This window comes from Ctenopharyngodon idella, chromosome 17, assembly GCF_019924925.1.
Source record: "Ctenopharyngodon idella isolate HZGC_01 chromosome 17, HZGC01, whole genome shotgun sequence".
Taxonomy (NCBI): domain Eukaryota; kingdom Metazoa; phylum Chordata; class Actinopteri; order Cypriniformes; family Xenocyprididae; genus Ctenopharyngodon; species Ctenopharyngodon idella.
The window spans coordinates 13,392,962-13,410,875 of record NC_067236.1 but is presented as its reverse complement, the minus strand read 5'-3'; the positions used below and the strand labels follow the sequence as shown (position 1 = coordinate 13,410,875).

Here is a 17,914-nt window from a genome sequence, read left to right as displayed (position 1 = left end):
TTGCAGTGTTGTATTATGAAAATCTTTTAGCAATGTGAGGACATCAGCAACGTGCTATGAACTTGAAGACAATCTTAATTTGCTGCTTCTGTCTGGTCCCATTAGGCAGATTCTCAGAATCAGGATGAAGAAAGTCTGTTCTTTTTTTGAATATTGCGCTTAATGCTATTGAGAAAAGTACAGAACATCATGTATGAATCAGAGTACTCACTGTCATTTTGTTTTGAGGGAACACATTTCAAACTGGCTTAGTTGTATCTATCTACAGTGTGCAATACAGGCTATAACCAACATACACACAGACCTCAAAAACACTCAGATCTCCACACTGTACCCTTTACATCCAGTATGTTTACCATATGGCCCATTCACCTTCACATTAATGTCTTGCTCTCTTTGTTGAATGATAAACTTTCATATTTAATCAAGGCCAAAGTGGCTTCAAAGAAAGCCTTTAATTAATAATGCATTTCAGTGGCTAGTGCATAATTTACCTGCTTAGAAGCACAATACAAACTATTTTATCATTAGCTAGCTAGTACTAACCCATCAAATAAAAAAAAATGTATCGGTTGTGAAAAAGGCCTCTTGTTTCTTATACATTTTTTACTTTTTATTTTGAGAAGTGTGAGACATTTTAAAAAATGCATGAACTTAGCATGCTGTGTGGCCTACTTCTTGTTACACAACAAAGATGGAGGAAATGAAGTCTGAAACAGAGTTCCCAACCATCTTGCTGTGACCTTCATAGGCAATGTATTTCTGAAGGAGTCATTAAACTCTCATTCTGTTGGTAATCATTCTTGTTGTTTGAAAGAGAATATAAAAACGACTTCAAATATTTCTTCTGTCAGTGCTACTGGAGCTCTAAGCTTTGCTTTTAAATGATATATAATCATTAAATCATATAAAAGTGATTTAAAAAATCACGTATTAATATTTTACAAATAGTTTATCACAAAACGAACACAAGGAGTATGACATTTTTAATGAAAAAGACAAAAATGTGAAATCTTCAGCATTCAGACAGAAACAGTTTTTCCATGTGATGGTTGCAGGACTCGCAGCATGCAGCAAGATATTACATGTTTATTCATGATTACGAAAACAACCATTTTATCAATCATAATGTGTGCTTGAAATGTGTGACTTAACCTTGAAGGATCTTTGTACTGGAAACAAAATACCAGAGCCTGATTTTTGGTGACTCACGTTTCAGCACATCCTCCATGCGGTGTTTACAAGGGTTAGCATTTGTGCCGCAGAGCCTGTGAACCTCCATGATGGTCATTAAGCTTTTTTCCCATGTGCAGTGACAGATTGAGCTTCTTTTATCTTAGCTTAGCTTTCAGCTCGCTGATATGAATGTTTGCCCGCTAGTGGTATGACTCACTGTTACGGCTGGCTGTCAAATGTCTGGCGAACAATAATTAAATCATTTTAGTACTTGCACACGTACGCTAGTCCGACATATCCATCACATCTTTGTTCTTTCATCACAAAGCCTAGCTGCATCAGAGCAGATTGGTGTATTAACACCTCCTCGACTTTTGTTTCTCCTCTTTTTTTCTTTTCTCTCCATACACACTGGCAGAGCGTTTGATTAAAAAGACTATTAGTATTTTTTCTTTAGCAAGGGTGCCATGCTGAGATGTGAAGCAGGGCTATTAATTGCTATGGCATTTACATGAACTGATGGTTCTCGCTCAAAGCATATAAATGTGGCTGCAGTTGCAAGTCACAATTTGACGCAATACTAGGAGATAAATGAAAGCGAGTCAGATGTGTTATGAAAAAGAATCCATCCCTAGCCAATGTGTCATCAAGCCAAGATTGAAAGAAAGTAAATGAACTGATCTTTACAAAACCTTCTAAAAAAAAAAAAAAAAAAAAAAATCTCATCCAGTAAAGCACAATAGCCGCTTTTCCACCGTCAGGCTGAAAGGTTCTTAGAATGGTAAGGAATGGTTCCAGTTGTGTTTCACTTGAGTCTGGTTCGGCACCGCTCATCAATGTCAGTTCAGAGGCGGGGCAAGCGTTGCGAGCTTCTGTTTACAGTAGCAAGTTGGCATGACAACTGTTTTATTTGACGGCAACATGGCGGAGGAGGCGCTCATTATTATCTCATTTTCTTTTTTTCCATGTCAAAACTCGTATCTATCAATTCTGCTGTTTGCCTATTTCTATTATTTCCGTTATTGTCGTTATTGCATCATATCTCAAAAGCGCGTCTAGAGACCCTCGCGTTCTACACTGCGCTTTTTTTTTAAAAAAACATTCCTGAGCGATACTGTGTGAATGGCCCCTAACCATGCTGAATCGTGCTGGTAGAATCCGTGAAGTGATGTCGCCGCTCATAATTGGTCACATGTCTGAGTGACGTAAACACAAATTAATAATAAAATTAAAAGAAATATTTGATCATTCTCCATAAAGTGGTCAGGGAAAACTTGAAACCCAAACCTTGTTTCTTCAACCTAAATGCGTTCAACGAGGGATTTGCAGGCCGGTTGTTATTGAAGGATGGGTCAGTACCCAGTTTATTTGGACCAGCTCTTTCCTCACAACCTGTAGGTACGATTAATAATTGTCACGTTTGACAGACTGACTGTTTCGTAGGAAAGAATGTCATTATAATTCTAATAAAGAAAATCATTTAAATTAGTTAAGTTTTTAAGGAGCCAAGATATAAAACTGCCCCCAAACAAAAAGACTCACCTGTTCTGATGTCCAATCCAACTGAAACAGCACAAGTCTTTATGTCCTCTAAGTAAAAAATAAATAAAAATCTTCTAGACAAATATGCGATTAGTAAGGACTAAAATCCAGTGTCTAACATCCACACGGTTCTGAGTTTCAGTTCAATGGCCTAAGTAAGTAACGTTACTGGACTGAAACCCTTATACGGCTCAGTCCAAACATGTCAGTGACGTCTCCGCATCCAAATTCCGAGCCAGAATCACCACATTCTCTGTAGCATACACAAATACGTATTTAGCCTGTGTGTGTTGTGTATGCTCCGCGCAGCTTGTAGGTCTCCGGCTAACCAGCTAACAGCAATATGTGTTTGATCGCAATTGTCTAGAAATGTCAAATGTTTTTCGTTGTTATTACTTGGAGTTATGATAAAGAATAGAGCAATACGTTGGTGTACAATTGCAGTGCTTTATCAATAAGTTTCTGCATTGAGCTAACGCATATACCATGACTGTTTGGGTGTTTACCACCAAGCTGTGGGCTAGGTTTGCTAACATAAACACAAAACAACTTAATTCCTCTCTGAGTCTTTATTTTTAGAACAGAGCGGAGCACCACCATTATTATAATATAATGTAAGTGATGCAAGCACTATATACTGCACTCCGTGTTAACCAGCAGAAGTCATCGGACCAATCACCGCAGATTAGCGTCACGCAAACAAGGGGTTCGGCAAAATGAATCGTTGAGCGAATCGTTTGGGAGTCGTTGAGCAAATAAGGTAAAAATAAATGCGTATTATAAGACAATTAAAGTGTTTTTTGACCTTGCATGCTTTTAAACCTGTTGTTGGGGACTTCCAAAACAAAAATAGGACCCTTTCAAAGGCAATAATAGGGGCACTTTAACACACTTAAGTACTCTTTTAAAAAGTACATTATAATGTTATTTTTAAGTAGACTTTAAATCAAAAAGTTAATTTAAAAAAAAAAAGAAGTTTGTTTTAAAAATTATTTGTCATGCTTGTAAAAAAGTACACTTATTTTGATGTGTTGACTAACATACTTAAAAATTTATGAAGTATTTTATCATAATTTTAACTGTAGAGTGTTGTTTGACTTTGAGAAAGAATTTTCCACCTTTACAGACCCAGGGATCATGAGCGTGTGATTCTTTGTTTTCTGGAGTGGACTTTGACTATAGTCTTGACTCCAGTAGTAGCAATCAATGAAATCATCTCCTCAAGTTCATAAATATTTTTAATGAGGACAGGGTCAGGATTTAGAGTACATGATTGTGGTCATTATCATTCTCATGTATCCCACCTCAATAGCAGCAAAAGTGTTTTGCAACATCATGAACACAATAAGTACATTGTACTTATTTATTTAAGGACATAGTAGTTAAAGACACCCAATATAAAATGTGACCAAAGAATCTAGTCACAGTTGAGCAAAATCTCTTTTAGAGTTTACCTTCCACCAGGAAACCCCCACCCAGATTCTTAGCCTTCCCAGGGCCCCTGTATTAAAAATAAATAAAGAATATAAATTTTTATTTGTATTTACTGCTAAAATATTGGAAAGACCCACACCCATTGTTGGATATTTAGTTACATGCTTGTCTTGATTTTAAAGTTGTTGAAGGATTATCATCTCAGATAAACATCTCTTGTCATGTGTCTTCCCAACAAAATCTGTCATCACCCAGATCAAGGATGTGTTTCGCCTCTGTAGACACCAGTGATAAAATCACATCTCCCTAGTTTTTTTTTTTTTTTTTTTTTTTTTTTTTTTTGAGAAGGAAGTAAGTGAATCACATCAGTGTTTTTTTCTTTCTGTACAATCACTCTCTTTATCATTGTCAGCAGTATGATGAACCCCTGGTGAGCGCGGTCCGTTTGTACAGCTCTGCGACTCTTCCATTTGCATAGATATGCAAACCCTGGTTACATCTCGTTGTGTTCGCTGTGATGCTATCAGACTCGGTTCACATAAATCCAGTCGCCACATGCTACTTATCTGGGCCATTGTTCCGTCTTACATATTCTAAAGCGTGTTAAGCTAGTGCTCCATATGCAAAAAGAAAAAAATACATATGGCGCCATAGTAAAATGATCCGTATCTCATCCCTTAAAACAAGGGCAGAAGTTGTATGTTTGTGTTCAAATGTTATCCTAGGCATCTGTTCAGAGCTGTGCTTGAGTTTTCATTACATTAACACATTTTTTGAGTGTCTATTGTATCTTTAGTGGACAGGAAAGAGCTCTTTGTGTTTTCATTTGTTGATAGCCTTTGTCAGTATCCTTTCTTGTCGTTGAAGCCATAAAAAACAAGTGAGTGCTGAGAGCCTTTGCCTCTTTTATGTCTTCTTTCTGCCTCATTTATTTTCACAAAGTGCTGAATTTACTTGATGTCTTTGTGTTTGTTTGCACCGAAGCTTTTAATGTAACCTTCTGATTTACTTTCTTGGCGGGAAACTCTATCGGAAAGACATAAAGTAAACCTCTCCAGAGTAACCTGTTACACCTAATGTGTGGTTGTAAAAGAAGATGTACGTGAAAAATGGGCTAAAGGTGGCCTAATGGTAATGATCAGGGCTGCTTGCGCAAATGTTATATCTTAAGCAGGGGTGACCCTAAAATCAGAGATACTGGGATTGAAATTCTGCTTTATCACCACTGTGCCCTTCAGGGGTATAAACCTGGGCTCCTTCAGGGGAACCATCTCTGTAATTAGTGTCTCTAATTCCCTCTTGTCTTTCTCCTCCCAGGAACCTCTCAAAACGTCACTCTCCGGGGACGCTATCACTGCAGAGGGGGTCGTGAGATCAACGTGAGCCAGCTGTGTGACTTCAACCCTGACTGTCCACAAGGGGACGATGAGGGAGAACATTGCCGTGAGTATTAGTGCTGTCCATTTGGAGGACGAGACAGCAGACGGGGGCTCAGGAGGTCAACAACAGCTCTTTAATGAAGGCATTGTGTGTTTGCCCATTATATAACAGAAGTTGTGTTTATTGGACTTTGCAGGAGCTGTTCTGCTTCAATAGCCATTATCATCCCAGACACATTCTTTCTCAGAATGAAAAAAAAAAACTCTAACCTCTGACCCCATATACTGCAACCCTAGCCCTAAGCATATATATATAGGATTTGTTTTTCTTGCGCTAATTAACTCATCTCTTATTTTAGATAAAATTAACTATATTTATATATAGTTTGGAATAATCTAAATAATCTTCAACGTCACATGATTATGCAGATTATTCTGCTCAGTTATTTATAATGGTTATTATTATTTTTTAATGTTGGAACCTATACCTCTCTAACTATAATCCAGCCTTTAGATGGACTAAAAATGAACTCCCAAAACTTACTGCCAGTTTCTGGAAGATACATTCTTCAAACAGTGGTACAAGAGGATGTGGTGCTGGTCCTTCAAGAGTCACTCTCAATCTGTCTGTCTATAAAGCCTATAAAAAAACAGTCTTCATGTATTTTACAACACTTCAGCTTGTGATTCTTATTAAGTGGGGGTCATTTTTTTAGGATTCTTTACCTAACCTAAGTCTCTGAGATCCTGACACCTTGCACTTCTGGAGACTCCAGGTAGGTTGCAGTTCTGGAAAATTATGGTGCTGGAGACTAAAGGGTTCCTGATGGTTCACGCTTAATTCTTCACTTTAATTATTAATTCTTTTTCAGTTAACATGTGTCTTTTCTTTTCCACCTGTTTTTGTCTGACCCTGCTGACCCAATGAGCATTTCACTGTCCAATGGTCATGCCTTAACTGCAGTTTCTAGTATTTTATTAGTATTGCATCCTTCTCATGGACATTTAATAATTTTTGACTTTTCAATGAGTTAAATCTCATTTTATCTGTAAAAGAAACCCTGCCTAATAATTATGCACACCTGAATATAAGGCGTTTTTCATTTCCAGCCTTCATGAACAATTATATATCGCTTATAAATTATTAAATACAAAATTAATAGTAGTTAAGATGTGCCTGGAACAAAAATATTATCAGAAAATCAACTTGCCTAATAATTCTGCACGCACTGCGTGTGTGTGTATGTATGTGTGTGTGTGTGTGTGTGTGTGTGTGTGTGTGTATATATATATATATATATATATATATTAGGGCTGTCAATAGATACATTTTTTTAATCGTGCACCCTTAATCGCGATTAATTGCACACTTATCGTGAAATTAAGCATACACCATTTATCTTGTTTAACACGTCCATTTTGCCATCATTGCCTATATCCAGCAAAGTAAACCATCATATTGAAGTGTGATTTTCGCAAAATCGTATTGTTTAGCTTTTTTCAAGGTAAATTTAGATGTCTTTACAAAAAAGGACACCAAATATCCAAATTATATGATTTCATATTATTCATACATTTATGTACACCAAAGCACCCATAAAAAAAAATCACAGCAAAAAAATGTTTCAGAATTCACAGTGTATAGTATGTGCAACAGCAAAGAGCTTGCTTACATTTTAGACTTGTCAAGTTGCGATACTGAACAGGACCACATGGAGATGCCAAAAAATACCTAAACCAACCGCCTTGACCTGCATATATACTAAAGTACACAACAACATACACTGGACAAATCCAAACATTATTTTGAATGTGTGTGAAAACAACGTGAATCTACTGAAATGTGTCTGTGCATAAAGATCAGTGCGTCGAGAGCGTTCATACATGATTTGTTTGTGCATCAATATAACAGACTCACGCGTGCTTCTTTACATTACCGCAATCGTCTTTACTTTGATTGCAATCCTCATCCATCAAAACTTTCATAGCAAGAAACCGGTTTGCTTTATCCAGCCGAGAATCATAGTTTTCATATCATCTGGCATACAGCGGTGGGATGTTTCAATGTTTCGTTCAGACAAGAACAGCGTGATGCGGGAGGGCTCGTGGTCTTCAGATACAATGACAGAATATGACAGAGAGTTTGTGATTTAAAGTGACACTGGAATTCTCTCTGCCATCTCTGATATAATCAGCATGGACTTTTAAGATCATCTAACTGTGTGACGTAATTTACGTTATGACGTAATTTCACATGCTTCCGTAATTTTTTTTTGTTAAATGCGTCAAATTATTTTAATGCATCAATTTTGAATTAATCACATGCGTTAACGCGTTACCGTTGACAGCCCTAATATATATATATATATATATATTGTAAGAGTATTGTAAATATAGTAAATGTATAACCTATAAGATACAAGTGACCCAGATGTCAGGCGTTGGCCTAATAACAGTAGTAGAGTGAAACTGATACTCACAATATCTGTAAATTAGTGGGATGAGGTAAACATATGTGCTTGTGCCTCCCGCTTTAGTGCACATTTCCATTGTTTTCACTGAATTGGGAGTTTTGACAATATATTTTAGTCACAACAGTGCAGCAATGTATTTTTAAACACTTTACCACTGAGCAATTTCAATTCATATGACACATCTCCCACATTTAGCCCATTTTCCTCTTTGTAATTTTCTCAATTGCTCTGTTGGATGAGATGGCTCCACCTTTTCCTATCACTCCCTGCTGCTTCATTTCTGCATTGAAACTCCTTTTACCTCAAAGATCAGCTGCTCACACTGACCTGATCCTGTCTAGTATGATGCAATCATTAATGATCCCTCCCCTCTGCCTCGTAAGAGCAGCACAGATATTGCCAGCAGCTTTCTTTACAAAACAGAAAGCTGCAATCTCATCCTGTGTCATTCGAATCGTACAGAGCACTCCCTCTTTCTTTTTTTCTTTGTCATCTTTCTCTCTCTCCCTGTTATTGCTCTTCATGCTAATCCTCATGAGTGTGGTCATGCTGGTCGATGTGTTTACTCTCTTCTGGTTAATGGCAGAGAGTTCAGAGCTGTACCATCTCCCCTCAGCGGATGATTAGCTGATCCTGCCTCACACCTCTCAGATCAATACAGTGCAGCAGCAGTAATCAAATTTCTGTGGGTCCACCTGCAGTGCTTCTGGACAAAAAAGAAAGCCAAAACACACGCGCGCGCACGCACACACACACACATTTTTAAATTTAACAAGATTCTGAGTGTTGTTTATTGTTAGAACAAAGCTAAATGTCACTGATTATGTTCGATATGCCACCACAGATATTAATATTGATTAGCAACCTGCTAATCAGTCTCTTTCGAAACCCATTCAGCACATTTAATTTGCACAACAAGATTTTTCTTTAATAAAAAAGTCTTTAATAAACATTCTTGTTAAGATGAAAGTGCTTTCTGAAGACCAGATGAAGAGATCTGCACAGGACACACAATACTAACATCAGGGTGACATCTCAAACTAAAATCAAAATAATGATAATTAGAGAGAGAGCGAAAGAGAGACCGATCAATCAGGCATAACTTTATGACCAACTTCCTAATATTGTGTTGGTCCCCCTTTTGCTGCCAAAACAGCCCTGACCCGTCAAGGGGATGGACTCCACTAGACCCCTGAAGGTGTGCTGTGGTATCTAGCACCAAGATATTAGCAGCAGATCCTTTAAGTCCTGTAAGTTGTGAGGTGGGGCCTCCATGGATCGGACTTGTTTGTTCAGCACATCCCACAGATTATGGATTGGATTGAGATCTGGGGAATTTGGAGGCCAAGTACACCTCAAATTCGTTGTTGTGCTCCTCAAACCATTCCTGAACTATTTTTGCTTTGTGGCAGGGTGGATTATCCTGATGAAAGAGGCCACAGCCACCAGGGAATACTGTTTCCATAACAGGGTGTACATGGTCTGCAGAAATGCTTAGGTAGGTGGTACGTGTCAAAGTAACATCTATATGGATGGCAGGACCCAAGGTTTCCCAGCAGAACATTGCCCAAAGCATCACACTGCCTCCGCCGGCTTGCCTTCTTTCCATAGTGCATCCTGGTGCCATGTGTCCCCCAGGTAAGCGACACACACGCACCCGACCATCCACGTGATGTAAAAGAAAACGTGATTCATCAGACCAGGCCACCTTCTTCCATTGCTCCGTCATCCAGTTCTGATGCTCATGTGCCCACTGTTGGCGCTTTTGGCGGTGGACAGGGGTCAGCATGGGCACCCTGACTGGTCTGCAGCTATGCAGCCCCATACGCAACAAACTGCGATGGACTGTGTATTCTGACACCTTTCTATCAGAACCAGCATTAACTTCTTGAGCAATTTGAGCTACAGTAGCTCGTCTGTTAGATCGGACCACAGGGGCCAGTCTTCACTCCCCACGTGCATCAGTGAGCTTTGGCCGCCCATGACCCTGTCGCCGGTTCACCACTGTTCCTTCCTTGGACCACTTTTGATAGATACTGACCACTGCAGACCGGGAACACCCCACAAGAGCTGTAGTTTTGGAGATACTCTGACCCAGTGGTCTAGCCATCACAATTTGACCCTTGTCAGACTCGCTCAAATCCTTACACTTGCCCATTTTTCTTGCTTTTAACACTTCAACTTTGAGTACAAATGTTCACTTGCTGCCTAATATATCCCACCCACTAATAGGTGCCGTGAATGAAGAGATAATCAGTGTTATTCACTTCACCTGTCAGTTACCATAATGTTATGCCTGATCGGTGTACATATATCGTGGCCATGAATTAACAATTTGTTCCCAAGACTTGCTAATATGGCAGCACATTTTACCAATTCGTTCCCTCGATTTACAAAATTATGGCCATGTTGTACTAATTTGTTCCTTTGTTTTCGTTAAATAAAAACAAGTGAACGAATTAGGACAATGTGGCCATGATTTACTAAAACAATGGTTTGTTTGTTTGTTTGCCTGCATGTCATTTGTGCATTTCCCCTCTAAATTTAAGTACTGTAATGTGCATGCTGTGTATATGTATGTATTTGTTTATCTATTTGTTTATTTATTCATCAATCAATCAAATTGGAAGACCAAAAGATTTAAGGACAGATCTTAATAATCTTAAAAATCTCATCTTTTGATTTTGGGTTTAAACATTTATGAGAGCATAAATATTGGCCTGAATTAATATTGCCTGAATTAAAATAAAATATTGATATAGAAGCACAAGGTCTTAAAATAAATACATAAATAAATAAGGCGGTTCCGACAAGGTTGTCTCAAGAAAAAAAAAAAAAAAGAAAAGAAAAAAAAAAAAACAGTTTATTCGTCTGTCAGTTTATACATTATTTATTTTTCTATTAAAACCAGGGATAAAAAATATTATTCTTTATTAACAAGGCTTTTCCCATAATCACTCTGTTCCCATGAATGCATCCACTGCTTGAAAGAATATCATTTTAAATGCCTAACTCTGGATTGTATGAACACCTCGAGCAAAGCTTGCAAGTTACATGCCAGCAGGCAATTTATCCTCTGTAATACTGTGGATCGCTGGAGGGCAATCATGTTTCTTCCCCCCCATGTTTCTTAATGAAGGTCAGACCTATCCCTGCAGCCCTTCACGGGGTTGAATGAATTGTCTGTTGATGGAATGGGTTCTAATATGGCCTTCCTACACACTTTCTTCCCTGCCTTTCTGTTCCTTTACCTCAAAACCATATCCTTATCTGCACTCAGATGCGCACTCCACTTCCCTCTTATGCCTCTTCAGACATTTAAAAATGGTCAAAGATTGTTTCTTATCAAAGCTTCAAAGCTCTTGAGCTAAGGGATAAGATTGTTAGCCCATATTTCTCTTTTTCTTTTCTTCCCTAGCTCTTTTTTCTTGGTCTCTCTCAGTATTCTCAAAATGTCTCATTGTCTTCTCTCACTCAACCAGGTCAGTTCCTCAATGGCAGCTATTGCTCGTTCGGGAGAGAGGATTGCAGCTGGCAGCTGGTTCCAGGAAGGGGTCCGCAGTGGAGGGCCCATCCATCCATTCCCCAAGGCCTCAGAGGCAGCTGTCCATCACCAGGTGCTCTGCCTAAACATCTTAAGTTGAAGTCTAAACAACAAAAAGACTGTTGCAAACACAAGGCTGACTACTAACATTGAAAAATGAAAAAGAAAGCAAAATAATTTAAGCAGACATGGTTAATAAATAATCTTTATTAAAGTTTGACAACAAGCTTTTGACTGGTTATAGTCTGTTTTTTTTTTTTTTTTTTTTCATCTTTTATCAATCCATTTGGGGGAAAGGGCGTATTTTGTGTAAGTTTGTTTCATGTCTTGCATCACTCTGTATGGCAGGGGCCTTGTTGGCTATCGACAGTCAGCCCAAAGGTCAGCGAGGATCAGCCCAGGTGCGAAGCCCGCTTTTCTTCTACCCCCTGCGGAACGCCCCATGCATGGTAAGAAGACTATGCTGTTTTTGCTTTTTGCAAATAACCATAGTGCACGGTATCTCTGTGCAATGTGTCTCTGGATCTCTGAGCAAATGGAGTTCTGAACAGTTTCCATCAATTCTTACTTGCAAATGCATTCTACCCTATGCATGCAGCGATCAATGCTAGACCTATAGAAATGCTCTGAATACTGATTCAGGTTTTATAGCAGTTAGGATATCCCATCAGGAGGTAATGGCTACAGATAAAGGCCCGGGTATACTTCATTTTCCGCGTTCCGCTCCGTCTCACGCACAGCTGAGAGCGCGAGCCTTTCAAATGTACTCCTTTGGCCGTGAGCGTGGAAAGATGTTATCGCTGCATGTGCACTATCTAGTGGACTTTGTTTTTTGTTGTACGCACACTGTCTGCGCAGACACAAAAATTGGGCAGTGTGTGTGGACGTCCACGGTCCCTCCTGATGACGCAAATTATCTCACACGGACAGCCGAAGTATACTTTCGGTTTAAGTGAAAAGAGAGAGTACAGTATGTTATGAAAAAATATACTATTCATGCTGTTTTTTCATATGCAGTAGTGTATGTACTGTAGGTTAAGTGGGACATGAAGTAAAAAAAAAAAATGATGGGAGAAAAAATTATATTTCAGTGCTTTTGCTGTAAAGGTTCAGTGTGTACATTTTAGCGGCATCTAGCGATGAGGTTGCGAATTGCAACCAATGGCTCAGTCCACCACTCACTCCTCCTTTTTGAAGCAGGTAGAGAAGCTATGGTGGCTGATACAGGACAAACATGTCATCGCCTGAGACAGAAGAGAGTAGCCAGTCAAGCAAAAGCACTCTGTAGAACAGTTTGTCCATTTAGGGCTACTGTAGAAACATGACGGTGCAAAATGGCGATTTCCATGTAAGGGGACCCGCGGTGTATGTAGATAGAAATGGCTCATTCTAAGGTAATAAAAACATAACGGTTCATTATGTAAGTTCTTTATACACCACTGAAAACATAGTCATGTATATTATATTGCATTTCTGTCAATAAATCCTCCTAAATATTACATACTGGACCTTTTAAACCTGGATTTTTCAGACCCCCCAAGGACCCTCACATACAGAATGATGATATCCTTGTGTTTTGTTATCCTGATATCCTGTTCCTAAAATATAAATACAGCTATACAGTATATTGAATTGTATACTACGTGAGAAAAATATTAAAGGGATATTTCACCCTAAAATGAAAATTAAGCCATCATTTACTCACCCTGGTGTTGTTCTAATGTCGTATGCCCTTTCTTTCTTTTTTGGATCGTAAAAGGAGAATTAAAAACAATCAATCGCTCGACAATCAATCCTTTTTAAAAAGACTCAAAAGTATCACAGAGTGATCCCATGTGACACGTGTTGTACATTCAAAGTGTTCTGGGGGTATTCAATAAGGTTTGGTGAAAAACAAATAGAAATTTAATGTATTATTTAACGGAAATCCTGGTCTTGTCTTGGTCTCAACACACACTGGTCTTGGTCTTGACTTGGTCTCAGTTTAGGTAGTCTTGACTACAACACTAGCAATAGCTTAATTTATTATCATTATTATTTTCTCAAATAATTCTATTTCACATGAATGTCCTACATTGTATTCTTTTTGCCAGTTCGTTTTATTGTTAGCTTGAGGAGCCATAATAAAATGTTTTCAGTTTTTAAGGCTATATGTGACATTTTTAGGTTGCACAATAGCTTTAATGAGTTGCTTTTGTAATCGCTACCGACAGAATGTAGCCCAGTGTCAGGAGGTTATTGTTGTACCCACATTTCAATGTCATTTGAATGTAATTACATGGAAATTTGGCAACCAAATGTAAAATGTTAATGTCCGTTTTGAAGAATGGAAAAATGTCTGGCTCTCACCTAGGTGGAAAGCTTTTCAAAGACTGTCTCCGTATTAGATTCAGAATTCATAGACCTTGACCCCATCAGTCTGCGGCTCACACACAAGCCTGCTGGGAAAGGTGAATTACACAACTGCAAAAGACTTCCTGAAGAAAAAACACTCAAACAGTGAGTTTCAGAGGGAACGGAGGGATACAGACTGACAGAGATGGAAAAGAGAGAGAAACAGCAGGATAAAAAATTGAAAGTTAGAAAAAGAGAGAAAATATCAGGGAGATTATGGAGTGTAGATAAATAGGAGCACAGGTGGAGAGGTAGGCATTGGTTTGGGCTTTATGAGAAGTCTGACTGACAGCTTTAGATAGATGTGAGGTGAGGGCTTATTCTTGTATGAACGGTGCCCAGAGCGGTGTGGAGGCACAGCGGGCCATGACAGCATATTGGACTAGATCCAGACACGAACCCAGACTATAGATTACGACTGTGATCTCTCCCCCTAGCCACTGTTCTCAGTCTGTAATAGGAGAAGCCTTGCTCCTTTCAACAGCTGGCGTTTTCACAGCCTACTGTAAGTCGCCTGACATAAAGGTACCTCATAATGGATGAACCTCAGAGCAGATGTGATATAAGCATTACAATCTCTATTAAGTCACATGTAGTTTCACAGAACCAGACTTTTGACATCAGCATAAAGTCTGGTCCATTTTGCAGCCTAATCTGGCCAAAAACCGCCCACTCAGCCTGTCTGACTGACATGGAAAAGCAACCCACCTCAGTTTGCTGTAGGGTGGGTAAATCTAAAATCCACGATAATATAGTTATAATTAGTAGACTGACTTGGGAAAAAAATTCACAAAATCACAAAAATAATGGTGTAGCAGACTGTTAACAACATGAAATATGTTTGTGTAAAATGTTTGATCGTAATTGATGTTCATCCAGAAAACGAAGTGCTCATTATTTAAAGGAATATGCTGGGTTCAATAGGAGTCAAGCTGAATGAAAAGCATTTGTGGCATGATACTGACCACAAGAAAAGCAATTACAATGGAAGTAAAATGGTGCCAATTTTTTTGGAGGATTCAAAAGCAGAAATTTAAAGCTTGTGTTTATAAAACCCATTACATTAATTATTCTGTGTATCAATAAAATGTGTGTATTTTTTGAGCTATGTTTTTTTTTGGTTTTTTTTGTTAGGTGTTATGTAAATTGTAAATTTGGATCAAATTTACAATTTAAATAACACCAAAAATAAGTAAAAAAAAGAATGTCTAAAGTGGACCATCGAAATAAAGTGTTACCAAATCTGATTTTGTGATCTTTTCTACAGGTCAAGTTCTGGGTGTGTGGATCTTCAAATGGAGTGCTATCACTCTGGATTATAGAGAATAGCACAGGGCCTGAGGGCCAACGGAGTCTCTGGAACTCAACAAGTGAAGCTAATATGGGGAAAGGGTGGAAACTCATTACCCTACCACTCTTCGGTTTGGTGGATCTGTAAGTCTAGTTACAACCATCAAATTTATGCTGAAAGTCATCCATGGTCTGAGTGTGCACTTGATTTGTAAGTTAACAATGGCATAATCAGGTAAACAATAGTAGGAATGCATCTGCTTAATTTGCATTAATTCTTTCGGATACATATGAAAAAAAAGTTTTCACTCACCATTGAGCAAACTGTAGTCATTTACCTTTGGTTTTGCACAAACCCACACATTTACTCGGAAATCCTAATGAATCCCACTGGTGCCGCATCCCTGCCTATGGGCCCGGCACAGCACTTGCACATCCCGTGCTCACCATATCACTCTTCCCAGAAGAAAAAAAAACTGACAGAGGGAAAAAAAAAAAAATCAATGAAGAGGTTCACCATTCATCCACACTTTCACTCCAATTAGCTACTGCTCTTGACTTGTAAGAGTAAGGAGGGCCGATGAAAGTAGGAGGGTGTTATATCTCTACATGTTTGATTGGAATCTCATCTAACCCTCCCAAAACCCCCACAATTCCCCACACCCCAGCCTCCACTCTTGTTATCCAGAGTCTCGCTAATTCCAGTCCACAGAGGGCGATTAAAATTTCATTCCTGGCCTCCTTACCCTTTTCTTGTTGTAGTTCCATTTTTTAAGATTTATTCAGCACTTCACAGCATAGCTGCAAAGCTTCATGCCCCATGACCCAAAGAGCCAATTCTTACACATTTATTGCCATGGGAGATATTAGAGCAGGGGCTAGCACTCCTCTCAGGGATTTATTCAAATAATGTAGCATGGGGAATGTGATGGGTTCTTCTGTAGTCATAAATATACATTTGTGGTGGTTTGAAAATACACCTTAGCTAAATACTTACACCTACTTATCCTTTTTGTAATTTGATCATTTTTTAAGGAATAGTTGACTTAAAAACTAAAGCCCTGCATTCCAAACCTTGTTCCTCCTTGGGACACAAAAGTAGTTGTTTAAAAGAATGTTCATACTGCTTTATTCCATACATATGAGAACCAAATGGCATTTGACGTTAAACATGTAGTGAAATAAACCAGCACAAATAAGATTTTCAGTGAAAAATAACAAATTCCAGTCTTCACATAAAACTATTGTATGGCTTCGAAGACTATGGATATAGCACACAAGTCATAAGGTGATGATACACGGGGCAACTTTTTGAGCAGTGTTGCTGGGCAGTGTTGCCGAGCAATGTTGCTTGGGCATTAGTGTGGTTACGAAATCGCAAAAGCTGTTTTTTCTTTTTCTTTTTTTTTTCTTTTTTTTGCGCAGCTTGTCAATGAAGTATGGCTCCAAATGCTGCTCCATCTGAAAGCACTGCGAGTTTGAGTCGCTTATAATGTACATTTGAAAAAGCAACACGTGTCAAACATCTTTCCAGACATGAGAAGCATTCATTAACATCTTGTCCAACAAAAGACAACATTTAATAACATGTTTTTACTCCAAACTCACTTCACAACGACAGTTGAACGTCCTTCTGTGAGATGATGTGGCTTCTTACACAGAATAAGGCAGTCGTGTGTTTATTAGTCATGTTTAATCAAAGCATTTCAATCTTCTGTTTATTCAGCTACAGCGATATGATGGGTGTTATCTTCTTCTGGGGCAGGGTATATTTGCAGTTTCTGCGCAAGAGCGCCCTCTGGCTTTCAGAGCCATACTGAACACAGAGCCATACAGCTCTAAAAAACTGTGCATAAAATAATCGCAGCCTTTGCCAAATCGCGTGCGGTTTAATCGCGATAAATCGTGCAGCCCTAATAATGACTAATTTAATTGTGCTCTTTTTCGACCTTGAAAGCCTCAGTACCCATTCATTATTTGAAGTATGGAAAAGAGCGGCCTGGATGTTCTGCTAAACATCTTATTTTTTTGTTGGACTGACAAAAATAATATGGTTTGGAATGACATCATGTGTATGTTTCACAGACAGTCCATTTGCAGTGTTTATTGTTCCAACGTGACAGTAGTTAATAGTTATCCTATTTCCTGCTGTGTTACCAACATGTTTTCTTTCCATTTTATGTCTCGGCTTAAAAGATATTTTCACTCTCTTTAAATTTTCTCTTTTTTTCTCTGCACTCTTTAGGTTCTACCTGCAGTTCAGTGCTGATATTTCATCTAGTGCAGGGATTGCATTTGCTGTGGACAACTTCACTCTGAGCATGGAGTGCTTCCTTGAAAGTGAGTATTGCAGCTTCATTATTTTCATTTTCTGCCATTTTCTGTTCTGAGATAAGAGAAGTAGCCATTTTAAAAAGAAATTATTTATTTAATTATTTATTTAGTTATTTATATAACCATTAACCATCCACTAATAGGTTTTTAGTGGCCGGTACCACCCCCTCCATTCAAGCTCAAATGCAGTTTTCAGAGAACTGATTTTGCCTAAAGAGAACGCTATGAAACTGCTCTTAATTAGCATTAGTAATTTTTTTTGATTACAGTGCTTGGGGTACCTGAAATTGATCCTCTGTGGGCGTATCATGAGTATTTATTGACTGGTTGACTCTATCTGGTTGACA

General features: G+C 38.5%; 1 protein-coding gene and 1 long non-coding RNA gene across 4 annotated transcripts in view; one reads left to right on the top strand and one right to left on the bottom strand.

The window, feature by feature from the left end:
* Positions 1-17,914, top strand: part of alk (ALK receptor tyrosine kinase) — a 392,513-nt gene that overhangs the window by 322,121 nt on the left and 52,478 nt on the right. For all 3 annotated transcript variants that reach the window (XM_051869284.1, XM_051869283.1, XM_051869286.1), the window contains exons 6-10: positions 5,470-5,595; positions 11,488-11,622; positions 11,898-11,998; positions 15,211-15,377; positions 17,479-17,573. In XM_051869284.1, the coding sequence (XP_051725244.1) occupies positions 5,470-5,595; positions 11,488-11,622; positions 11,898-11,998; positions 15,211-15,377; positions 17,479-17,573 (624 nt within the window). The remainder of the gene's footprint in view (positions 1-5,469; positions 5,596-11,487; positions 11,623-11,897; positions 11,999-15,210; positions 15,378-17,478; positions 17,574-17,914) is intronic.
* On the bottom strand, positions 12,013-17,074 carry LOC127499164 (uncharacterized). The gene is made up of 3 exons (XR_007926063.1): positions 16,842-17,074; positions 15,547-15,709; positions 12,013-13,987 (listed from the first exon to the last, which is right to left on the bottom strand). It is a non-coding gene; the product is annotated as an uncharacterized LOC127499164 (long non-coding RNA).